Genomic DNA, 26866 nt, shown 5'->3' on the forward strand with positions numbered 1-26866 from the left:
AACAAGGGGATTTCTGTGTTTTTCAGAAGAGATTGGCCTGGAGCCTGGGAGTCCCCCACTCCCCCAAATTCTGCAACATTCCCCACCAACCTTTGTTTTATGGCTATGTCCAGTGGTGGGCAGCCAAATCCCACTTTGGTTGGGTAACAACACTATTCCCTTACTACAGTGGTATTTTGTTTTACAATTGACGGACCTATGTTCACATAAGAAAATGATAAAAATCATCCACAAACCATAGTTTACACTAGGGTTCACTCTTGTTACTTTACATCTATGGGTTTGGACAACTGTATAATAATGTGTATCCATTATTACAGTCTTAGAGTAGTTTCACTGTCTTAAAAATCCTCTGAGTACCACCTATTTATTCTCCCCACCCCCAAATTTTGGCAACCATGATGTATTTACTATCTTTATAACTTTGCCTTTTCCAGAATGTCAGATAGTTGGAATCACACAGTATGTAGCTTTTCAGATTGGCTTCTTTCACTTAGTTATATACATTTAAGTTTACTCCATGTCTTCTTATAGCTTGCTAGCTCATTTCTTTTTAGCACTTAATAAATATTCTGTTGTCTGGATGGACCACAGGTATTTTATCCATCACCTACTGAAGGATATCTTGGTTGCCTATTAGTTTTGGAAACTTGAGTGAAGCTGTCATAAGCATCTCTGTGCAGGCTTTTTTTTTTTTACTTTTATTTTTTTTAATTTAATTTAATTTTATTTTTATTCAGTTACAATTGTCTGCATTTTCTCCCCATCCCTCCACCCTACCCCAGCTAAGTTTTCAACTCCTTTGCATGAATACTGTAGAGTGTGTTTTCCAAACTATATGGTATGAGTTTGTTTAGTTTTGTAGTAAACCAGCAACCTGTCCTCCAAAGTGGCTATACATGTTACATTCCCATCAGCAATTAAGAAGAGTTTCTATTGCTCCATATACTCTCCAGCATTTGGTGTCAGTGTTTTAGATTGTGATATGCTATCTCATTGTTTTACTTTGCATTTCCATAATGATATATGATGTAGAGCATTTTTATATGCTTGGTTGTCATCTGTATACCTTCTGTGGTTGAGGTGTCTGTTAAGGATTGTAGTATATTTTTAAAAATGTTTCTTGTGGTTTTTGACTGTATATTTCCTACAGATCTAATAGATATATTGGACACAGAACATTGTATAAGTTTAAGGTATACAATGTAATGATTTGATATATATATACATGTTGCAAAATGATTCCAAAATAAGTTTAGTTAACACATGAGAACTTTAAGATTTATTCTCTTAGCAACTTTTAAACATATAATACAGTATTATTAACTATAGTCACCATTCTGTACATTACATCCCCATAATTTATTAATCTTACAATTAGAAGTTAGAACTTTTTGACCACTTTCACCCATTTTCCCCACCCCTAGCAACCACCAATCTATATTCTGTTTCCATGAATTTGGTCTTTTAGATTCCTCATATAAATGATATCACACAGTATTTGTCTTCCTCTGTCTGACTTATGTCACTTGGCATAATGTGCTCCAGTGTTATACATCTTGTTGAAAATGTCAGGATTTCCCTTTTATGGCTGAATAATATTCCACTGCATATGTGAGGTCTGTTCAGAAAGTCTCTAGCCACGTACTATGAAAGATAGAGACATTTATTGCAGATGATAAAAGATACATTGTACATAGGACAATGACACCTCAGTTTCCTTCAGGTAGGCACTTTGGGACCTCACACAGTTCTCCCAGCATCTCTTCCACTGTTCAAAACACTCTGCAAAATCCTTGGTTGGAATTGCCCTCAGCTGCCCCACTGTATTTTCATGAATCTCATCAACAGTCTGAATTTTCTTCCCTTTCAAACGTGATTTTAGTTTTGGGAAAAGCCAGATTTTAGTTTTGGGCACCAAATCTGGGCTGTAGGGTGGCTGAGCCACCTGGGTGATTAGATGTTTTGCCAAAACTGCACTAGACATGGTGCATGAGCAGGTGCATTGTCTGGATGAAGCTGCCAATCACCAGTTGCCCATAGCTGCGGCTGTTTGCATCACATTGCATCTCTCAACCAATGAATAAAATTGAGGTAGTACTCTTTATTCATTGTTAGGCTTGGAGGAGCATACTCATGATGGATAATACCTTCCCAATAAAAAAACCACAGTTAACATGGTCATGATCCTGCTGCGACTTTGCTGAACCAGATAACTTCCATTGGGAGAACTGGGCCTTCTTTGTGGGATAAAAAGCCACCATTCATCTTGGTTATAGCCTTCTTTAGGAAATCTGGTTTGTTTCTAGTGGTTTGAATCACATCATTAGCAACTGCAACACAATATTCCTTCTGTTCTGGTAGGAGAAGCCACAGAATGAATTTTGCCACATGTTTCATACCAAGACCCTGCATCAAAATCTCAGAAACAGTAGTTTTTGGAATCCCCAGATCAGCTTCTAGTTCTTGCACTGTTGTCACTGATCTTTGTTGATTGCAGCCCATACATGTTCAACATTCTCAGGTGTTTTGCTTGTTGTGGGCCTCCCAGAACATAGATCACTTTCAACAGATTCTCCACTATCTTTAAAGCATTTGTGCCACACTTCTATTTGCACTGAACTCGTTGCATCATCCCAAAAGCCTTCTGAATCATCCAAATAGTTTCTGCAGAGGAATGTGCAAGCTGAACACAAAATTTGATTCATATTCTTTGCTGTTCTGGCTCAGACATTTTGAATACAATGGTCAATACACACACTCACTCAATGGCATCTACCACCCTCTTGTTGTTTATGCATGAGCATTCTAGTCCATTCACCTTGGCTGCCAACCTACATTGATGTTGCTCAAACCGTTCTTGTTATATTAACAATGGCCAGACATTTTCCATACACACACATACACACACACACACACGGTGGGACCCCCAAAACTGGAATTATCTTCTGGAGAGTGGGCTCCTTGTAGTACAGACTTCCCCACTAGCGTTCTAGGAAAACATCTGTATTGGTGTACCAGCTGGTGTTGTTGTGAGAGGCTGCATTTGGCTTCAGTGAATTTCTTTGAAGATTCTTTCAATGTATTTGCCCATTTTGTGATGGGTGATTTATGAATGCACCTGCCCACACTTCAGTGAGTGTTGCAGTGAGTGTTCAGCAGTTTTTTTAAAAAGATTTTATTTATTTATTTTTAGAGAGAGGGGAATGGGAAGAGAAAGAGGAGAAAAACATCAATGTGTGGTTGCCTCTCACATGTCCCTCACTGGGGACCTAGGCATATGCCCTGACTGGGCATTGAACCAGCGACCTTTTGGTTCACAAGCTCATGTTCAATCCATTGAGCTACACCAACCAGGCATAGTGTTCAGCAGTTTTTGACCAAAAGATGGCATGACCCACATGCCCCACCCTCTCTATTCATCAAATCTCACCCCAAGTGACTTTTTTTTAATTTCCCTGGTTGAAAATAGTCTTCAAAAGGAAACATTTTGCCAATGTGGAAGTGTGAAACAAAAAATGGCAGAAGCACTGAAAGGCATGAAAATTGATGAGTTCAAAAACTGTTTTGAACAGTGGAGAAAAGTCTCAATAAGTGTATTGCATCAAATGGAGAGTACTTTGAAGGTGACAAGTTTAAACATGTGAGAATAAATATGCAGATTTTAATAAATAAATTGCAGCTTTTGGGGTCACCCCTCATATCTAGGTATAGGTATAGATATACACACAGACATAAATAGGTATAGACCTATAGATATAGATATACATTTTCTTTATCCATTTATCTGTTGATAGACATATAGGTTGTTTCCCTGTCTTGGCTAATGCAAATAATGCTACAATGATTGTGGCTAGTCAGTGCAGATATTTTTCTGAGATAATGATTTTTTTCCTTCAGATATATATATACCTAAAAATGGAATTGCTACATCACTGGTAGATCTATTTTTAGTATTTTTATTGATTTATTTTAGAGAGAGAAAGATAGAGAAGTGGGGAGAGAGACAATAATTTATTGTTCCATCTACGTATTCATTGGTTGATTCTTGTACGTGCCCTGACTGGAGATCAACTCACAACCTTGGCAAAGCAGGACGATGCTCTAACCAGCTGAACTCCCTGGCCAGGGCCTTCTTTTAATTTTTTGAGAAATCTCCATACTGTATTCCATGGTGGCTGAACTAATTTGCTTCCTTGCACAGATTGGGTCATGAGACAGGTTCCATAGCCATTAGAGCTCAATGTCTGTGGACCCAAATGAAGCACAAGGACCCACCAGTCTTCCTGGCCAGATGAGGCCACCCATTCAGCTCAGCTCCATTCTGGGGTTTTCATAATGGTGTCTTGTCTATGTATTGTTACTAGCCAATTTTATTATGAGGAGGAATGATTATGTCATTATTCTATATATGATTTTTTATTAAATGTCTATTCAAGTTTATTTTTTTGCTTTTAAAGTTTGGGTTGTTATCTTTTTTTATTATTGGCTTGTAAAAATACCTTATATATTCTAAATTCAAGTCTTTTGTTAGATATATGTGTTGGAAATATTTTCTCCCCTTCCATGTCTTTTCTTCTTATTTTTGCAATGGTAGTTTTTGATGAGCAGAAGTTTTAGATTTTAATGAAGCCATGAAGCCCTTTTTAATGGTTTGTGCTTTTTCTCTCCACTTTAAGAAATTTCCTCCTAGGTCACAAAGATATTGTCCTATCTTTTTCCTAGTAGTTTAGCTTCTCTGCTTAGGTCTGGGAGCCCCTCTTCCTCCATCCTTTGAATTCCTAATCTAATGCCTATTTGCGACCTTTTATTTAAAGCTTTTATTTTTAAACCTTTTATTTTTTGCTTTGAAAATGGTAAGCATAGTTATTTTAAATTTTGCTCCTGGTAATTTTGGCCCAGATTCAGAAAAATTGCTTGTAGGACCAGGATGATATTATTTTTCTCCAGAAAGGATTTATTTTTTATGCCAGGCACCTATAGGCATCTAGGATAACCTTCACCTAGTATCAAGAACTGAAATTATTTGAAATTGGGCTGCAATCCCTGTGAAGGCCACTGTCCTTCACATTTATTCTTATTTATAAGGTATGCCTCCCATTGTTTGCCATGAATTTCAACTCTTCCTGGTAGCCTCAATCATTTAAATCAAGTGTTTAAGGTTATATAATTAGTGGTAGGGCTGGGAAGTCAACTTAGACAGTCTTTCCTGTGATCCCAGGTTATTAACAATCTACCATGCCACCCACACACACCATGACGGAAGGGTTTGATTTGTTTTGTTTCCCATTGTGCACCCACACTTAACATGGTGCATGGTAGATATTCAGAAAATGTATTCATTAAATATAAAAATGAATCTGCCCCCATGAGCAATGTTGTTAATGTAGGTATTTCTAATCTTACAAATTATTGAGTGGCATGTTGGGCTTACAAGTGTGATGTGATTTTATGTATTATTTTGGGTGTTTTTTGCTGATGGTGATGATTTATATTTTGTGTTGCTTCTGAATTAGCATTAGAAGTGGGAAAGCTACTGATGAAATTTACCTGGAAACTCACATTAATAACTCATAGGTCTGTGCTTCAAGGTTTTTGTACAAATTATAAGCTTAATAGATGCTGAATAAATTTAAAATGTAGGGATAAACAACTTCTCAAATATTTTTAATTTTTTTCCTGTCATCCTTTATGATTGGACTAGAAAATTAAGTATTTCAAATTTAAGTAATTGTCTAAAATTTACATCTTGTTAGATAATATTAATTAAAAAAGCTTTACTTCCTCCATAGAGTTGAAGAATGGACTTGTTGGGGTTAAACAAATTTATGGTTCTTCTCTGGAAGAATTTTATTTTAAAGGTAAGTTGAGCTATTACAGGACTTTTGCAACATCTAAGACATTATAATGGGAAATTCTGATAGCCCCATCACTGTATTTCCTTCTTTTTTAAAATTTTATTTATTTATTTATTTATTTATTTTAATTTTTATTGTTATTGAATTCATACTATTGTATTTTTCTCAGTTCTAGAACTGGGGTTATCTATTCTTCATATGTAGAGTCCTCATAGAGTGAAATGATAGCAGACTGACTCATAGAAAGGAGAAAAAAAAGTCCAGGAAACTTCTGCTAGTATATATTGAACTTTTTTATGGCCAATTATATCTTTTTCTATGAAGTGCCTGTTAAAATAAAATAATTAGCCATTTGCAAAGTTAATATACTCTTAAGAAAATTAACAATCTTTTTTTTTCATCTCCTAGAGAAGGCAGTTCATTGCTATAGTTGTTGAAATCATCTTGATATTACTGTTTGCTGGTGTGCTTTTGTTAACACGCAAGTTTATGGTGATAAAGAAGAATGGGCCTTTCAACTATTCTCTCCAGCCTGTTGATGAGTTGCCTGCATTCCTCAGAGGGATCCCTTCTTCTGGACAATGGGAATTCGCTTTTGTGCCTTCCAAAAGTGTTGTGGTGAAGAATATTGTTGAAACTGTGAAAAAAGATTTACACTACAATTTTAAAGGTTAGATATTAAGGTTTTCTGAAAAAAAATTGCATTATTAAGTTGTTTCAGTGAAGTCACACTTACAACAATTTTACTGGGTATTATCTTTCAAGTGAAACATTGTAGGATATCCTCCTTATAACCATGGAGTAACCCCCTAAGTATAAAATTATGGACCTTTTTAAACTTGAGAGTTAAATTCATATAAAAATATTTAGTCCTAGATCCAAAAGCAAGTAGTAGTATTTTTAAGTATATTTTATTGATTATGCTATTACAGTTTCCCAATTTTTCTCCCTTTATCACCCTTCCACCCTGCACTCCTGCAACCGTTCAGTATTCCCCCCTCCTTAGTTCATGTCCATGGGTTGTACATGTAAGTTCTTTGAGTTCTCTGTTTCCTATACCATTTTTGATCTCTCTCTGTCTATTTAATGCCTACCAATTATGCTACTTCTTCCCTGTATTCTTTCCCCACTATTCGTCCTTTCTGCCTCCCCACTGAAAACCCTCCATGTGACCTCCATTTCTGATTCTGTTCCTGTTCTAGTTGTTTGCTTAGTTTTTGTTTTCATTGTTTTTCTTTCTTTTCTTTTTTTAGGTTCATTTGTTGATAGTTGTGAGTTTGTTGTCATTTTACTGTTTATATTTCTGATCTTTCTTTTCTTAGATAAGTCCCTTTAACATTTCATACAATAATGGCTTGGTGGTGATGAACTCCTTTAACTTGACCTTATCTGGGGAGCACTTTATCTGCCCTTCCACTCTAAATGATATCTGCTGAAGAGAGTAATCTTGGATTTAGGTCCTTGCCTTTCATGACTTCAAATACTTCTTTCCAGTCCGTTCTTGCCTGTAATGTTTCTTTTGAGAAATCAGCTGATTGTCTTATGGGCATTCCTTTGTAGGTAACTGTCTCCTTTCCTCTTGCTGCTTTTAAGATTCTTTTTTTGTCTTTAATCTTTAGTAATTTAATGATGATATGCCTTGGTGTGTTCCTCTTTGGGTCCAACTTCTTTGGGACTCCTTGGGCTTTCTGGAGTTCCTGAAAGTCTATTTCCTTCGCCAGATTGGGGAAGTTTTCCTTCATTATTTGTTCCAATACGTTTTCAATTTCTCATTGTCATTCTTCTTCTTCTGCCAACCCTATAATTCGGATATTGGAACATTTCAGGTTGTCTCGGAGGTTTGTAAGCCTCTCTTCACTTTCTTGAATTCTTGTTTCTCCATTCTGTTCTGGTTGGATGTTTATTTCTTCCTTTTGTTCCAAATTATTGATTTGAGTCCTGGTTTCCTTCCAGTCACTGATGGTTCCCTGAATATTTTGCTTTATTTCATCTTGGGTATCTTTCATTTGTTCTTTCACTTTTCAACCAAGCTCAATCAGATCTGTGAGCATTTTGATTACCAGGGCTTTAAATTCTCCAACAGATAGGTTGGCTATCTCCTCATTGCTTAGCTCTCTTTCTGAGGTTTTGCACTGTTCTTTCATTTTGGCCCTATTTCTTTGTTCGGGGCCCCTTTTAAGTTGTAAGGGGGTGGGGACTTAGATATTCACCAGGACAGGGCAACCCTCCTTGCTGTGCTGTGGAGCTGCTTGTGAGGGAGGGGCCAGAGAGGGAACAGTGCAGCTCCCCTGCTGGTCTCTAGTCCACTTTTCAAAAAACTCTCATGTGAGACTGGGAGTTTCTCCCATCGAGGCAACTGCTGTAGTCCACAGCAAGCTCTGAGTCTCAGTTTCCCCTAAGTCCACCCCTCCCATGCAGCCTGCCATCTTGCCACAGCCAGCTCCCCCCTACCCGGAAAGGTCCACTGTCTCACCTTGGTTTCTTAGCCAGCCCCGCCCCCCGAATCTGCAACCTTCCTTCACAGGTTCTCTCCATCCACCATCTTACAGGTCTGGTTGTTCTGTTTGACTCTTTCTTTAATTCCGTGGTTGTTGGAGTTCCATGCAGTGTGATTTTCTGGCACTTTAGATTGGTTGTTATTCTCCTTTTGGTTGTGCAAGGACACGAGGGGTTTCTACCTATGCCTCCATCTTGGCCGGAAATTGAAAGTAGTAGTATTTTAAAATTAGTGATTAGTTTATATTATTCTAGTACATTATCCAATTCCATGATGCTTAGTTTTTCTTGTTTCTGGTTGTGCTGCTTAAACCTGGGTAAGTAGAACTGCAAGGGTTCATGATGGTGTGCAGGAGGTACTCAAAAGCACCACCTAAGTGTGAGACTCATTCTGGGTGCCCGCTCAGTGGTCAACTATTTCAAACATTATTTATATGAAAATGTTGCTTGACTCCTATAGGAAGGCTGTATGGAAGCATTATAAAAAGTTCTCCATTTGTCACTTACCCTCACTTTCTCAACTCAGTTTCTCTCCTGTTTCTCCCAAAGATGAAAATCATCAGAAATTTTTTGTTCATCTCTCCAGCACCCCTTTTCTTTACACACATATATTTATTCTGTAGTGTATTTTTTCTTTCTTTTATTTTTTATTATATCTGAAATCAACTTTACTCATTATTTATTTTTTATTGTTTGTAGTTACAGTTGTTCCCATCCCCCCCCATTATCTGTTCAATCTTTTTTGTTTCTCAAGGGATTTGTGAGTCCTTGAGAGGAGATGACATCTCAAAACATTTATTATAGTTATTCAAGTACAGTTGTCTCCATTTTCCTGCCAATAATTACCTCAGCCCCACCCACCCACACCTCCCACCCTCAATCCTACCTTCCCTTGGCTTTGTCCATGGGTCCTTTATACATGTTCCTTGACAACCCATCCCCTCTGTCACCCTTTAGCCTGTACACAATCCTTACTGCTTACTGTCAGTTTGTTCTTTTATTTTTTTCACTACAATTATTTATTTACTTACTTACTTATTATTTTTGGTGGTCATGTGGCTTTTAATTTTGATCACTCAATGCAGTAACAGACAATTATATATTTTATTTTATTTATTTATTTTTTTAAATGTTATTGTTGTTCAAGTACAGTTTTATGCCTTTCTCCCTGACCAATCCCCCCAGCCCAGCCATCCTCACCTCCCTCCCCCAATTCCACCCCCTTTGGTTTTCTCCATGTGCCCTTTATAGTTGTTTCTGAAAACCCTTCACCCTTTTCCCCCCATTATCCCCTCGCATCTCCCCTCTGGTCACTGTCCGTTTCTTATTTTGAATTTCTCTGGTTATATTTTGCTTGCTTGTTTGTTTTCTTGATTACATTCCACTTAAAGGTGAGATCATATGGTATTTGTCCCTCACCATCTAGCTTATTTCACTTAGCATAATGCTCTCCAGTTTTATCCATGCTGTCACAAAGGGTAGAAGTTCCTTCTTTCTGCTACATAGTATTCCACTGTGTAAATATATCATAGGTTTTTTAAAAAATATTTTAGTGTTCTTCAATTACAGTTGTCTGCACTTCCCCCACACCAGTCCCCCACAGCCCAGCCAAACACACCTCCCTCCCTTGCTTCCATCCTCCCCCTTGGTTTTCTCCATGTGTCCTTTATAGTAGGCTCTGAAAACCCTCCCGTCAACTCTCCCTTCACGCCTCCCCTCTGGTTATTGTTACATTGTTCTTAATTTCAATGTCTCTGGTTATATTTTGTTTGCTTTTTTCTTTGTTGATTATGTTCCAGTTAAAGGTGAGATCATATGGTATTTGTCCCTCACCGCCTGGCTTATTTCACTTAGCATAATGCTCTCCAGTTCCATCCATGCTGTTGCAAAGGATATAAGCTCCTTCTTTCTCTCTGCTGCGTAGAATTCCATTGTGTAAATGTACCATAGTTTTCTGATCCACACATTTACTGAAGGGGACCTAGATTGCTTCCAGCACTTGGCTATTGTAAATTCTACCTCTGTGAACATTGGGATGCATAGGTTCTTTTGAACTAGTGTTTCAGGATTCCTAGGGTATAATCACAGCAGTGGAATTGCTGGGTCAAAAGGCAATTCCATTTTTAGTTTTCTGAGGAAATTCCATACTGTTTTCCACAGTGGCCACACAAGTCTGCATTTGCACCAACAATGTACTAGGGTTCCCTTTTCTCCACAACCTCTCCAACACTTGTTTGTGGATTTGTTTATGTTGGCCACTCTGACTGGTGTGAGATGGGACCTCATTGTGGTTTTAATTTGCATCTGTCTGATGGCTAGTGATGCTAAACACGCTTCCATATGTTTCTTTGCCCTCTGTATGTCCTCTTTGAGGAAGTGTCTGTTCAGGTGCTTTGCCAATTTTTTAATTGGTTTGTTTGTGTTCCTGGCGTTGAGTCATGTGAGTTCTCTCTATATTCTGAGATAAACACTTTTTAAAAATATATTTATTGATTATGCTATTACAGTTGTCACATTTCACCCCCTTCACTCCACTGCATCCTGCCCACCCCCTCCCTCCCATATCCGCCCCCCATAGTTCATATCCATGGGTCATACTTCTAAGTTCTTTGGCTTCTACATTTCCTATACTATTCTTACCCTTCCCCTGTCTATTTTCTACCTACCATTATGCTACTTGTTCTCTGTACCTTTCCCACCTCTCTCCCCCTCCCACTACCCCACTGATAACCCTCCATGTGGTCTCCATTTCTGTGGTTCTGTTCCTGTTCTAGTTGTTTTAGGTGTGGTTGTTAATAACTATGAGTTTGCTGTAATTTTTACAGTTCATATTTTTTATATTCTTTTTCTTAGATAAATCCCTTTAACATTTCATATAATAAGGGCTTGGTGATGATGAACTCCTTTAACTTGACCTTATCAGAGAAGTACTTTATATGCCCTTCCATTCTAAATGATAGCTTTGCTGGATACAGTAACCTTGGATGTAGGTCCTTGCCTTTCATGACTTTGAATACTTCTTGCCAGCCCCTTCTTGTCTGTACGGTCTCTTTGGAGAAATCAGCTGACAGTCTTATGGGAACTCCTTGGTAGGTAACTATGTCCTTTTCTCTTGCTGTTTCTAAGATTCTCTCCTGTGTAAACTTGGCTAATGTAATTATGATGTACCTTCATGTGTTCCTCCTTGGGTCCAGCTTCCTTGGGACTCTGAGCTTCCTGGACTTCCTGGAAGTCTATTTCCTTTGCCAGATTGGGGAAGTCCTCCTTCATTATTTGTTCAAAGAAGTTTTCAATTTCTTGCTCTTCCTCTTCTCCTTCTGGCACCCCTATAATTTGGATGTTGGAACGTTTCAAGATGTCCTGGAGGTTCCTAAGCCTCTCTTCAGTTTTTTGAATTCTTGTTTCTTCATTCTTTTCTGGTTGGATGTTTCTTTCTTCCTTCTGGTCCACACCATTGATTTGAGTCCCAGTTTCCTTGGCCTCACTATTGGTTCCCTGTACATTTTCCTTTGTTTCTCTTAGCATAACCTTCGTTTTTTCATCTAATTCGTGACCAAATTCAACCAATTCTGTGAGCATCCTGATTACTAGTGTTTTGAACTGTGCACCTGATAGGTTGGGTATCTCTTCATTGCTTAGTTGTGTTTTTTCTGGATCTTTGATCTGTTCTTTCATTGGGGCCATTTTTTTTTTTTTTTTGTCTTGGCATGCCTGTTATGAAAAGGGGTGGAACCTTAGGTGTTCACTGGGACAGGGTAACACTGTTTCGCTGCACTGTAATGCTGTACATGGGGGAGGGGCCTAGGTGGAGCAATGGCACTTGCTCCACTCTCTGCCTGATTTCAGTCACTCCCTCTGCTACCCACAATCAAACTGGGCCCCCCTAGTGCAGATTCCCGAGTGGGTGGGCTTGTGCACACTCTAGGCCCTTGTGGGTCTCTCCCACGAACTCTCCTGTGAGGCTGGGAGTTTCTCCCACTGCTGCCTCAACTCCCACAGGTGTTTTCAATCAGAGGTTTGAGGCTTTATTTCCCTGCGCTGGAGCCCTTGATTGCATGGTCTGTTTTGCGCCCCCTCCTTTCCTCCTGGTTTATCTGTGTGCGAATGTGGGGCTGCAGGGTCCACCAGCCACCACCTTGTGGGGTTTGGCAGCTGCAGCCTTGCCTGCCCTGTTTCACAGTCTGCCACCTTGCGGGTCCGCCAGGTGCTGCCTTGCCACATGTCCTCTCTACCCAGCTGTCAGTCTCCGCCCCTTCTACTAGTCTGGATGAATGTTTCTTCTTTATATCCTTTGTTGTTGGACTTTCATACAGTTCGATTTTCTGTCAGTTCTGGTTGGTTTTTGTCTTTAAATTGTTGTTGTCCTTCTTTTGGTTTTGCGAGGAGGCACAGTGTGTCTACCTACACCTCCATCTTGGCTGGGAGCTCAGATAAACACTTTTCTGAGTTATTTTTTGCAAATATATTTTCCCACATGCTGACCCTCTTTTCATTTTGCTGATGTTCTCTTTAGACATGCAGAATCTTTTTTATTTTGATTTAACGTACCATTTGATTATTCTTTCCCCTATGTTCCTTGCTATAGGGGAGATATCAGTGAAAACATTGCTGTGTGGAATGTCTGACATTTTCCTGCCTATATTCTCCTCTAGGACTTTTATGGTGACATGACTTATAGTTAAGTCTTTATTCATCTTGAATTTATTGTCTTACATGGTATAATTTGGTGGTTGAGCTTCTTTCCTTTTCTTTTTTCTTTTTGCATGTAGCTGTTCAGGTCTCCCCACACCATTTGTTGAAGAGGCTGTGGTACCCCATTTTATGCTTCTGACCCTATGTCAAATATTAATTGACCATAGTGACTTGGGTTTATTTCTCAGCTCTCTATTGTATTCTGTTTATCTATGTGTCTGTTCTTATGCCAGTACCAGTGTTTTGATTACTGTGACCTACTACTATACTTTGTTACATATTACATCATAAACAAATAAATAAACAGTAAGTTCTGACAAGGCTGCGGAATAAAGGGAACCCTAGTACACTGTTGGTGGGAATGCAGAGTGGTGCAGCCACTGTGTAAAACACTATGGAACTTCCTCAAAAAACTAAAAATGGAACTGCCTTTTGACCCGGCAATTTTGCTGCTGGGATTATACCCTAAGAATCCTTAAATACTAATTCAAAAGAACCTATGCACCCCAATGTTCATAGAGGCAGAATTTACAATAGCCAAGTTCTGGAAGCAACCTAGGTGCCCATCAGTAAATGAGTGAATCAAAAAATTACAGTACATAATGAAATACTATGCAGCAGAAAGAAAGAAACAAACAAACTAAGCAAACAACTAGAGCAGGAACATAATCACAGAAGTGGAGATCACATAGAGGGTTATCAGCAGGAAATGGGAAGGGGGAGAATGGGGAAAAAGATACAGGGAATAAGTAGCAGAAATGGTAGGTAGAAAATAGGGGGAGTTTAAGAGTAGCATAGGAAATGTAGAAGACAAAGAACTTATGTGTATGACCCATGGACATGATCTAAGGAAGGCAATGTGGGTGGGAGGAGGGTGCAGGGCAGAGGTGAATAAAGGGGAGAAAAATGGGACAACTGTAATAGCATAATCAATAAAATATATTTAAAAATTGCTTTACCATAAAAAAAAGAAGGAAGAAATGAAGGTTACCCAAAGTGAAATAAAGCAAAACACACAGGGAACCAACAGTGAACTAAGGAAACTGGGACTCAAATCAATGATTTGGAACAAAAGGAAGTAATAAATATCCAACTGGAACAGAATGAAGAAATAAGAATTCAAAAAAAAAGAGGAGAGGCTTAGAAACTTCTGGGACGACTTTAAGTGCTCTAACATCCAAATCATAGTGGTGCCAGAAGGAGAAGAGGAAGAGCAAGAAATTGAAAACTTATTTGAATACATAATGAAGGAAGACTTCCCCAATCTGGCAAAGGAAATAGACTTCCAGGAAATCCAGGGAGCCCATTGAGTCCCAAAGAAATTGAACCCAAGGAGGAACACACCAAGATACATCATAATTAAGTCAGCCAAGATTAAAGATAAAGAGAGCATTTTAAAATCATCAAGAGGAAAGGAGAGAGTTACCTACAAAGGAGTTCCCATAAGACTGTTTTCTCAAAAGAAATCTTACGTGCAAGAAGAGGCTGGAAAGAAGTATTTGAAGTTCTGAAAGGCAAGGACCTACATCCAAGTTTGCTCTATCCATCAAAGCAATCATTTAAAATGGAAAGACATATAAAGTACTTCCCAGGTAAGGTAAAGTTAAAGGAGTTTATCATTACCAAGTCCGTATTATATGAAATGTTAAAGGGACTTATCTAAGAAATAGAAGAAGATCAAAAACTGTGAACAATAAAATGACAACAAACTCATAACTATCAACAACTGAACCTAAAAAACAAAACAAAACAAAATTAAGCAAACAACTAGAAGAGGAACAAAACCAGAGAAATGGAGATCACATGGAGGTTTTTCAGTGGGAGAGGGGAAGAATAGTAAGGAGAAGGTACAGGGAATAAGAAGTATAATTGGTAGGCATAAAATATATGGGGAGAGGTTAAGAATGGTATAGGAAACTTATATGTACTTATACATGTATGAACCTATGTGTACAACCAATGGACATGAACTAAGAGGGGAATGCTAGAGAGTGTGGGGGTGCAGGGCAGAGCGGGGATAAAGGGGTGAAAAAATGGGAAAACTGTAATAGCATAACCAGTAAAATATACTTAAAAAAAGAATGCATGGTACTTCACATGCGCATATGGGCTGTTGAAGCCTTTGTTATTCCATTTACATCAAAAACATGTTATAGGCTCCTATTGACCAAATCTGACAATTTAAGAAAAAAACATGTTTACTCCTAAGAAAATGTGTAATGTATACAAACTCACATACAGATATTTAAATGATTAAATATTAATATTTTGTCTTAGATCTACAAATGATGCCTATTAAAAATTCAATTAGGTTAACTTTAATTTATGCTAAATTCATTGATGGATCACTTCAAATATTGAAACTTAGTTTCCTCAAATATTAAAACTATGAAGTGGCTTTATTTCTGTTTCTGAGTATTTCTAATTTAGATATTGTATATTCCCATGGTATGGGCCTTTGAATAGACTGTATAGATCAGTTTTGTTCTTATTTCCCTTCAAGGTGGAAATTTCAAAACACAATGTGAAGCATCTCCATTCCTTAGCCTTTCTCCAATGAGCAGTTATTATAATGAGTAATTATATTCTAAGCTTGTAATAAAACTTTTAAAACTCCTAAAAATTTTTATTCATTCCAAATCTCTCTTAGTTTGTTATGCCAATGTTTCAGCAACAGTGTTTTAAAATATATTATATTTTGATAGCTTTTCATCCACGTAGTGTTATTCCATTTTAAACATAGGAAGGGCTGTCAGACACTTTGCTCTTATGTGGTCAGCTCACACATCAGATTTTTCTCTCTCTACAAGTTCAAGGCTTTTCTTCAGAAAGAGATTTTGAAGATTACATGAAGCAAGAGAATAACTCTGAAAGAGTGATGGTTGCTTTTGTTTTTGACCATGAGTTCAAAAATAGTGATGATCCCCTGCCACTTAAGGTAAGAAAGTTTTACATAGAAACCTCATAGTTGTAACTTCTAGTTTCCAGAGATTTAATGGAGGTATCATTATTGTATTTTGTAAGTGGGAGACTGACTTGCCCAAGATCATACTTCTTATACATAGCAGAGCACAGCAAATCTAAATCACTTCAGTGCCCATTTACCAGTGCTTCATTCTGATGCAGAAAGAATTGAATTCACACCTACCAGGTCTTCTATTTATAAGTGAGAATCATAGGAAACATTTTCTGCTGTATCTGATATGGCCACAATCTCCAGCTCTGTACATCATGGTGAAACAGTGCACATTTTCTTGGTAAAGAGACCCAATATGATAAAGCAGATGCAGCTTCACTAGCATAGAACACAACCAGAACACTTTCCTCTTTCTTTGGAATAAATCTCATCATTTCTAAAGCTAACTCTAGAAAATAGTGCTAAGGCTTAGCCAGGCTGGATTAGAATCTGTACACATGTAGACACTGAAGAGGATTCTGATAACAGTTACCAAGAAGAGGCAATGACAGTCCTTTCAACTTAGTGTTTCTGGTGCTGAGGAAATAACTAGAGTATGCATGGAACCCAAATCCTGCATTTAAGATACAGCTGGTTGTGCACAGAATTAAAAAGTAAGTAAAACCACTGGGTTGTAAATAGGGTTGTGGCAATCTTCTTGTTCTGTCCCATCACTCACTCCCTCAACTCCTTTCATAGATGTGAACTCTTCAAGTGACTGAAATGTAGACTGATACTGATGTGGGTTTAACAGCTTATGTAGAGCCTGGTCAAAATGTTTTGGTGCAAATATAAACTTCTGCCTATAATCTCCATTACCCTGTTCCTCTCACTTGGCTTATTACTCTTACTTACCCTTAAGATTGCTACTGTGAATTAGAAGAGATAGCTGTACAGTATCTCTTCTAACTACACCCACTCCCCTTCAATTAGAATTTGTGCTCCTTGTTAATAGGGGCTATGTCTTAATCCTTCAACATGTAATAAGTTCTTAATAAGTACCTTTGTCTTGACAATTGACCATATGAATATTTACCTTGATTTATGGCATCTGTTTGTTCCTCCTAATCTTACTGACTCCTCTGGCATGACCCTTCTCACTTTCAGCAACTGCTGGACTATTCCCATATAAAGTTATTTAGGCCCATCATGACCTACATTGAAGTTTATGCAATTCTCTAGAATTAGTGTTTTCTTTTATATAAAAATTAAATTATCTAACACTCCACATTTACATTATAATACATTCTTCTTCTATCCTCAAGTAGGATTCTTTTTTTTTTCTTCAAGTAGGATTCTTATGTTAACAATTGCTTTTAGGAGAGGAAGATTTTCCTCACAAAACACTTGTCTGACACCATGGGAAGAGAATCTAATAACACCTTTTGGTACATTTCATTTTAGCGTGTATATCAGTTACTTAGGAGAAAATACATCTGCAAACCATATCCAAAGCCCATAGTAGCCTTATGGTAAGTGTGCTCTCAATTTCTGATGTTCAGGATTCACTTTGGTGCTGCTTATCAGTCCGCCTTACAATCACCTATTCATAAATGTACGTTAATTTTCTTTTTGTTTCTCATTCTGCTTAATTATCTTTTTTATAGATAATGCTTGTTTCTACTTGCTACTTGTAGGTAAAATATTATCTGCGTTTTAGTAGTTTTCAGAGGAACAAGTATGTGGGTTTTTTCCGACTCAGAAGCTGGGAAACGGATGCTCTCTTTCCAACATCTCCTTCGATGGGACCCAGAAATGAATATGACTCAAGTGGGGGGAGTCCTGGTGAGCATATCTTTAACTACACGTACTTGAATAATCCTACTTTTACAGTAAGAACCATCACATATTTATATGCATATTTCTGAAAATTTTGTTGAAAATATTTTATTTTTATCTTACTATGCTGGTGATTTTTTTTCATTTAAAATTTTAAGTGTCAAAAAACTCATATGAAAAATCCTACACATTGAAACAATATGTTTTCTTTACCTAATCATTATAATTGTATAGCCTTATATTTTGTGTAGATTTACTTGTGAAATTTTGACTTTAATGACTTACTATACACATTTCTAGGTACTGACACAGACTAAATAATCGTAATGATATGGTATAGTAGTCTGTTTGGGCTGATGAACAGTTTTTAATATAGCTATGGTAATTTAAAATTTACTACACAGACTACCATTAAAAACTCTTTAATGTGGAGCTTTGCTTTTGCCAATAATAATGCAGATTTACCCTGGGGATATTATTTAGCAAGAGAAACAAGCTATAACCAATTTAACATAATTCTTAAAAATTCGAAATAACTGCCCTGACAGATGTGGCTCAGTGTGTTCAGTATTGTCCCATAAAGTGAAAGGTCATCAGTTCGATTCCTGGTCAGGGCACATGCCTGGGTTGTGAACCAGGTCCCCAGTTGGGAGTGTGTGAGAGGCAACCAACAGATGTTTCTCTTGCACATTGATGTTTCTCTCTCTCTCTCTCTCTTTCTCCCTCCCTTCCCCTGTCTCTAAAGGTAAATAAACAAAATCTTTTTAAAAAATTGAAATAGCCTACATCTTAAATATGGTAAGTGAATAATAAAAGTTTAAAATATAACTTGACAGATAATTATGCAGTCTTTAAAAAACAAACTCTATTTTGAGATTATAGTTATGTAAACTACATATTCATCAGCACAAAATTAGGATAGATCTCTAAATAGGAAAACATTTGCTGTGTTAGGGTGGTAGGATCATGTTCCATATTATTATTATTTTCTTTAAAAATATTTTGAATGTTTTTTCAGTCATAAAATTTAAAGGAGAGTCATGTCCTTTTCAGCTTATGGCCCTTTATTATGAATTTAGCATAAGGTATTACTTCATAAGGGCTAAACTGGAGAAAAACTTAGAAAGCTTGATAATGATAAGAGTTTCCAGGGATTGATGCAGATCCTGGCCCGCACGATCCGTGTGTTGTGGCTGCAGTGGAAAAATTCACATGGACTGCAGAAATCTTGTGGAGAAAAAGGGAAGGCATGTCCACTCTCTAAGTGAGAGAGAGAGTGAAAGGGCCAGAGAGAGCCAGACTCCTGTCTGGACAGGCCTTTATTGCTTTTCTGGGTACATTCCATCAAGGATGATCCTCATTTACTATGCACAGGTTCGCCGTAGGTGATTACCTTTTACAGATAACAAAGGAAAGAATGTTGCTCATTAGTTCAAAGAGAAGGATGTTACAGATCAAGGGGAAAAGTAGGTGAATTGGTTACACTCCATACTTGGGAGGTTTAGCACAGACTTTAGGAAGTTAAAGATACTCAGTAAACATTTGCTGCTTCAATCCAGGGAGAGGGAGTTTTAGCAAAAGCAAGTCTCATAGCAGCCTAGGTACAATGCAGGCCTGATTCCCTACCAGAGAACCTGTCCATGGGCATGGGTCCTGTGTTCCAGACCTCACACCCACTGGCTTTTCTGAGTAGGGGCTGGGCTACATTTCCCAAGTGTGGAACAGTTCCCTACAAGGGATGTGATATGTGGAAAACCAAATGCACTGATGGAAAGAGGGCCATTCTTGGGAGCAGTCTGGTCATGGCTGTCTTAGTCTATTTGACTGTTATAACAAAATGCAACAACTGGGAAGTTTGTAAATAACAGAAATTTGGAGACTGGGAATCCCAAGATCAAGGCACCAGCAGGGTCATATTGTGATGATGATCCCCTTCCTGGTTCATAGCCTATTCGTTTTTGTTCCTCTGTTGTAAGAGCACTAAATCCATTCATGAGGGCTCCAGTCTCATGACTTAACCATCTCCCAAATGTCCCTCCTACTAATACAATCACCTTTGAGATTAGGATTTCAACATACGAATTTTGGATGGACACAAACATTCAGACTACCGCAATAACCAAATTAAAAATGTGTTCATGAGTCTAAACACTAAAAAATTCTTTTCTGCATTCATAAGAATCTTTCTGACAGCGTTGTTTGTGGTGGCAAGGAGTAAGAGGCAATCAAGACAAACTGATTAGAAAGATTGGACTAGATGTATGCATAGCATCATCTTAAAAACATAGAATTGAAGTCTTGACTGGTGTGGCTCAGAGGGTTGGGCATTGTCCCACAAACCTAAAGGTATTGGTTCAATTTCTGGTCAGGGCACATGCCTGGGTTTGCATGCCAGGTCCCTGGTAGGGGGCACGCAAGAAGCAACTGATTGATGTTTCTCTCACACATCAATGTTTCTCTCCCCCTCTCTCTCCCTCCCTTCCCTTCTCCCTAAAAAATAAATAACATCTTTTAAAAAACATAGAACTGATAAAATAAAGTTTATAACTCAATTTCATTTATACAAGTTGAAATATATTCAAACAAAATGCTTTTATAAGTTTTATAAGAACACATACAAGCAGAAGGATACTCATCAAACACATTAGGAATGTTGCTAATGGAAATAAGACAGAGGCAAGGGGAAAAAAGAATATAAAAGAATAAACAAATAAGAGGGTTGAGGGGCATAAAGAAGTCATTGGGTCATGAACTGGGGAGTATGATTAATTCAGCCTTCTGCACTTGCAGCTAAAAATCCTTGTATGTGTACCAACACAATTAAATATGTGCATGACATAAAATTAGAGCATGTTAGTAAAATAATTGATTAAAGCACCTATGCCCTATTTTTATTGTTCAGTTATCTACTTGTTTCCATACAATCTTATCCTTAATATAACCTTAACTTACACAGAAATACTAAGAAGACAGTTATTATTTACTTCACTAGGTTAGGGAAGTTTTCTGTCATTATTTCTTCCAATAGGTTTTCTATAACTTGTTTCCTTTCTTCTCCTTCTGGTATCCCTATGATGCAAACATTGATACATTTCATGTTGTCCCAAAGCTCCCTTAAACTGTCCTCATTCTTTTTAAGTCTTTCTTCATTTTATTGCTCTGACTGGGTGTTTTTTTTGGTTTTTTTACCTTGTCTTCCAACTCATTAATTAGATCTTCTGCTTTGTCTAGCCTGCTTTTAATTCCTTCTAGTTTATTCTTCATTTCAGATATTGCATTCTTCACTTCCATCTGGTTCTTATTCATAGTTTCTATGTCCCTTTTCCTGATCACATAGTTTTCATTAAGTTCATTGAGCAGAATTATAACCATTACTTGAAATCTATGTCTGACAATTTGCTCTCCTCAATTTCATTTAGCTCTTTTTGGGGGAGGGAACTCCTCCTTTTGTTTGGAGGTTGTTTCTTTGTCTTTCCATTTTAGCTGTCTATTTTTCTTTCTATGTTTCAGATAGATCTGCTTTGACTCACTGTCTTGGTGGGGTGGCCTTATGTGTTAGGAGTCCTGTGGAACCCAGTGGGGCATCTTCCTTGAACTCCTCAACTGGATACTCTAGGAATCTCCTTTGTGTGGGTTATAAGGACTCTCCTATTGTATTTGGGTTCTGATTGTTGTTGGTCTATTTGCTGGTGGGAATCTCCCCTCCAGCTGGCTGGCTGGCTGAGAGGCTCAACCCCCACCACATCTTGTATGCTGCTGTACAGGTACTGACAGAACAAAGCAAAACAAAACAAAACAAAAATCCCTCCAAAAACAACAGCAAACTCCACAACTAAAGAGTGAATTAAAATAAAACTGGAAAGGGAAATGGAATAGTAGAGAAAGGAAAAAAGAATAAGAAAAGACAAATGGAAAGAAAAGTGATTATAAGAGTAGAATAGGAACAGAACTAATATGGTAATGAATAGAAAGAGGAAAACAGGAAAAAAGGACAAAGAAAGAGAAAAATAGCAAAAATAAGAAATAGAAAGAAGAAGTGAACAATGGAGTAACCAAGGGTAAGAGTAAAATAAAAGATATGAAAGAAAAAAATAGAGCAACAAAAATAGAAGAAAAAGAAAAAACAAAAAGGCTATGAAAAAGAAAAAAATATTAAAAAGAACAAAGTGGAATTCATCTCAGCACAGTTTAGTGCTTATCTGCTGGGCTCTCCCTTTGGATATGGCTCTAATGTTGTCTGAGGCTATTGTAAGCCAATGTCAGGTGCTGTCTATGTCTAGCCCTTGGCAGCCTGTTCAAAGCTACAAGTGATCCACAGTTTGTGGATGATACCTCCAGGCTTGGTTGCAACCAGGGTGGGCCAAGCTGCTCTAAAATCCTGGCTTTTATTAGCACTGGGTCCAGGGGTGTGTCAGCAAATATCCCAAGTCACCACGGGATCTGCCTCTACCTGTCTATCCCTGCCGGTCTACTGTCAGTCTTAAACTAGTTGCAGACCCAACTGTTTTTGAGAGGGCTTCTGGCAGAATCAGGAGACTGGGACTCCTAGATCCTCCATTGGAGGTGCCTTTTAGACACCAGGGAAGACAGTAAATGTGTTCCCCCACCCCCAAGTCACTAGTCTGGATCTGCCCAGGATAATTTCCCTGAACACAGCAGGATGGAGTGCCTAGTAGGCTAGTGGGTGGGGCCTCCAGAGTCCAGGTTTTGGGTCAGCTGGAAACCTGGAGGATGTTTCTATGGCTCTCCTATGAGTGGGAAGCACCAGTCTGTTTCCCAGGAAAATGTATGGAATGGCAGCACCTTAAAGTCAGTCTCTGGAACTTCCTGTATCTGCATATGTTGCTGTCTCTTCCGTAGGGGCTAAGAGATAGGATGAAAGAAATGAAAAAGAAAAGCAAAAAACCCAAAACAAAACAAAAGAAAAAGAAGGAGATGCAGGATGGGGTAAGTGAGATTCCAGAGAATGGGATAAGCAAGATGGCTGCTGCAAGATCAGGCATATCCCAGCACAGAAATCATCATAACCATTCCCCCTCATCTCTTCCCCAAAGTCTCTCACTCCAGACTCTCCTCACTTGACTCCAATCTGTGCTGCCCTTCCTTTGCTGGAGCCCAAGGTGAGTGGCTGCGAAAACAAAACCTGCTCTTTGGAGCCATTGGAAAAAATAGTGGCTTTGTTGCCAGCAGACAAAATCCCACCACCTCTCACCACCAGATGCTATGTGGTTGGCTGATCCTGGCACTGGCGCTTTGTGTTTGAGAGCCCAGTCTGTGGTCCTGGCTTCTCTTCACTCAAGGGAAATCTCCCACAGTTGTGCTTCAACCTTTGTCCACCGCCTGTGTGAATGGAGCCAGCCCCATTCATGTCCCTACCCATTCTACTGAGGTGGTTTTCCCCCATTCTTGGTTTAAAATCTCTTTTTCAGGTAGCTTTTGGCTTATTTCAGGTGACTGTCCCCCTCTTAAGTTTTATTTCCAATTTGATTCTGGGAGGAGGTGTGCAACATGTCCTCCTACTCCACTGCCATCTTGGGATCCCCACTTAAAAATACAGTAATTATTAAATAATATTTATTTTACCCTGTTTGTTTTTTGTCCAATTAGTAGTAGGTAAAATTTTTGAATACGTACTCTGATTCCAAAGAACTATGAGATATGTTTGATTACATCAATTTTGTGGGTAAAGTATCTGAGTCTCAGAGAAATTATGTAAATTGTGCTCAAAGTTAAGTAACTCATAAACATTGGAGTTGGGAGGTAAACAAATGCAGTGCGTCAAGAGCTAGTGCACTGGATTTCCCTCAAGCATCCTTGGATAACTGCATGGAGAACCTATGCATAGAAGTTGACCTTGTCCCAATGAAACCAAATGTTCTTTAAAGCAGACTCCTCTGCTAAGGTCCATGTTTTGTTTTGTCTTTAGTATTCAACCCTTCGTAGACCAACACTTTTGTAAACTACACTGAGAATGAATTACTAAAGACATTTTTTTGTTTCTTTCTTTTTTAATTTAGTCTATTGGGGTGACATTGTTTAGTAAGATCATATAGGTTTCAAGTGTGCATTTCTATGATACCATGATCTGTATATTACACTGTATGTATTACACTTTGTTCATTTGTTGCTTTCAGTTTTATACCCTACATATAATTGATATCATTTGCTTCTTAACTTTTCTGACATATTTCACTTAGCATATTCTTTTTTTTAATTTATTGATAATATCCATTCTTTAAAAAAAATTTATTGTTATTCAATTACAGTTGTTTGCCTTTTCTCCCCATCCCTCCACCCCACCCCAGCTGAACCCACCTCCACCCTCCTCCTTGATTTTGTCCATGTGTTCTTTATAGTAGTTCCTATAATCCCCTCTCCTCGCTGTCCCCTCCCCACTCCCCCCTGGCTATTGTTAGATTATTCTTAACTTCAATGTTTCTGGTTATATTTTGTTTGCTTTTTTCTTTTGTTGATTATATTCCACTTAAAGGTGAAATCATATGGTATTTGTCCCTCACTGTCTTCATGGTCAATTAATATTTGACAAAGGAGGCAGGAGCATAAAAGGGAGCAAAAACAGCCTCTTCAACAAACGGTTTTGGGATATCTGGACAGCTACATGCAAAAAAATGAAACTAAGTCACCAACTTACACCATACACAAAAATAAATTCAAGATGGATAAAAGACTTAACTATAAGTCATAACACTTAGCATATTCTAAAGGTACATGCATGCTGCCAAAAATAGCTGAGTAGTAGTAAATTGTATATATTTACCACATCTTCTACATCCAGTTCTCTATTGAAGAAAACATAGGTTGTCTCCATGTCTTGGCCACCATGAATAATACTGCAATGCTGTGGGATCTGATATTTGTGTCACCAGAGTTCAGGAACAAGTTGGATGATCCTTGAGGCCATTATGCTAGGTAAACTAAGTCAGAGAAAAAGACATATACTGCACAATATCACTTATATGCAGAATCTATAAAAGCAAAAATCAAAAACAAAATAAAAAAAGGTGGTTACCAGGGGATAGGTTGTAGGGGAAATGGGGAAATATAGGTCAAACGGTGCAAGTTTCCAATATAAGATGAACAAATCCTGGGAATCTAAGGTACAGCATGGTAATTAATACCTAATAATACTGTATTATATTCTTGAAAGATCCTAAGAGAGTAAATCTTGAATTTTCTCACCAGAAAAAATGGAATGTCAGTTATGTGACAGATGTAGGTGTTAGACAATGCCATGGTGGTAATCATTTTGTATTATAGGTATCAAATCAATACATGAACACCTTAAATTTACTTAGTTTATTACATCTCAGTAAAATCAAAAAACAACTAATCAATTATAGTCAAAAGGTTAAAGTAGGAGGAGATGGGGACCTGATAGGTGGGAGCAGAGTCCACTTCCCCCTGCACACGGGTGAAACACCTAGCCGATCTACTGAGGAACAAAACAAACAGCCAACAGCACCCCAGCGTTTATGAAGATAGGATACCAACAAGTATAGAGGACACTGAAAAAACAGGCAGTAAGGGTATTACTTCAGGACAAAAAGGTCCCTGGGACCAGCGTGGGGACCAGGGTGACTGCAGCCCCAGGCCCGCGCCCACTGGGCCTGATGCATGACTACTGGGAGAGAGCTGAGCTAATGGCTCTCTCCCCTGCCTAACAGGGTTTGAGCAACACTGAGAGAGACCTGGTTGTTTGAAGTCGCAGGGAGGGGAATAAGGATGAAGTGTGGAAAACACATGGAGACCACGGGCACTGGCTGGGGAGAGTTGAGAGTTGGGCTGTGTTGGGCCCTGATGCCAGACAGTACCCAGTCTAGCTGGAGAGGTGGGCTGTGTGAGAGGACAGGCCCTTCCTTGTGTGGGGAAGCAGGATTGAGCAGGAAGATTTTCCTCCAAAGAAAAAGACCCTCGGGGGCACTTTGGGGAACTCTCCTGCAGCAGCAGTTCCACTCTCCCCTCCACCAGGCTGGCTAGGGCTCCTGTGGGGCTGTGGGGGATATCAAGCCCAAATCCTAAGCGCCTGGGGGAGAGTGCAGACCTGAAACCACAGGCACCCACCAGGGAGCGTGCCACTCACAGAGATGTGAGACCAAATGCACAGGGGAGAGTGTGAATTAAGGAAGGCCCCATGCATGCACACCCATAGCCTGGAGGTGGGTGAGCACCTGAACCTGTGGGTCTAGCAGCCTCTGGAGAGATGGGCCGGAGGCTGCTAGAGTTCTAATAAGTACGGAGAAGAGCTGGGCAAGGCTGCCTGCACTGACTACAGCCAAAAAACACCAGCAAAACTGGCTTGGCCAGCAGGCTTGTTTTCTTTTTTGTTTGTTTGTTTGTTTAAAGTAATTCTCTATTATTATTATATTTTTATTTTTTCTTTCCTTTAACACCTTCTTCCTCTCCTTCCTTCTTTCTTGTTCTACTCCTTCTTTCTCTCCCTTTATATCTCTTCTTCCTTCCATCTTTTTCTTTTAGTACCCACGAGAGAGACAATAAAACCTGGAAATGTGAAAAGACCAAAGTTGGACCCAAAGAGGGGGCATCCCAACACCTAAGACAGTGAAACAAATTTTACTTTCCTACTCCAGAGAACTTGCAAGATATTGTATATTTGTACTGTTATTTTTTTACATTATCCTTACATCACTCATTTTATTAATATTTGTGCATCTCTCTTCTTTCTGTTTAGTCTTCTTCGCTGACTGGTTAATTTGCATTGTTTGACTGGTTTCCCCTCGTTCTCTCTTTCACAGTGTATTGTTAGTTAACTGTCTTTCACTTCACTTGTGTTCCATTAGCACAGTACTCTAGGACCTATACTCCCTATTCTAGTTATTCAGATCACATAGATTCTGTCATATGATAGTTGCTCCATTACTATTGTAAATAATAGCTGTGCCATACATCTGTAAATACTACATAGAACTTCTCCCAGATCTCAGCCCACTTCACTGTTTCCTGAACTTTATTACTGGTGTGGTTAATTCTATTCTCTCACATCTTACACCTATTTTCCACCCTTTGCTCTCACTTTACCTCATAATCTGACCTCCCACAAGCTCAC

The 26866-nt window shown here is 38.5% G+C and overlaps 1 protein-coding gene across 1 annotated transcript in view; it reads left to right on the plus strand.

Annotated features, from left to right (window-relative positions):
- Positions 1 to 5801: 5801 nt before the first annotated feature.
- LOC112304861 (phospholipid-transporting ATPase ABCA3-like) overlaps positions 5802 to 26866 on the plus strand; it is a 298559-nt gene continuing 277494 nt past the window's right edge. The window contains exons 1-4 of the mRNA XM_024560544.2: positions 5802 to 5861; positions 6267 to 6528; positions 15857 to 15984; positions 17640 to 17787. Of these exons, the coding sequence (XP_024416312.2) occupies positions 5802 to 5861; positions 6267 to 6528; positions 15857 to 15984; positions 17640 to 17787 (598 nt within the window). The remainder of the gene's footprint in view (positions 5862 to 6266; positions 6529 to 15856; positions 15985 to 17639; positions 17788 to 26866) is intronic.

The sequence above is a fragment of the Desmodus rotundus genome, chromosome 1 (genome assembly GCF_022682495.2).
Source record: "Desmodus rotundus isolate HL8 chromosome 1, HLdesRot8A.1, whole genome shotgun sequence".
Taxonomy (NCBI): domain Eukaryota; kingdom Metazoa; phylum Chordata; class Mammalia; order Chiroptera; family Phyllostomidae; genus Desmodus; species Desmodus rotundus.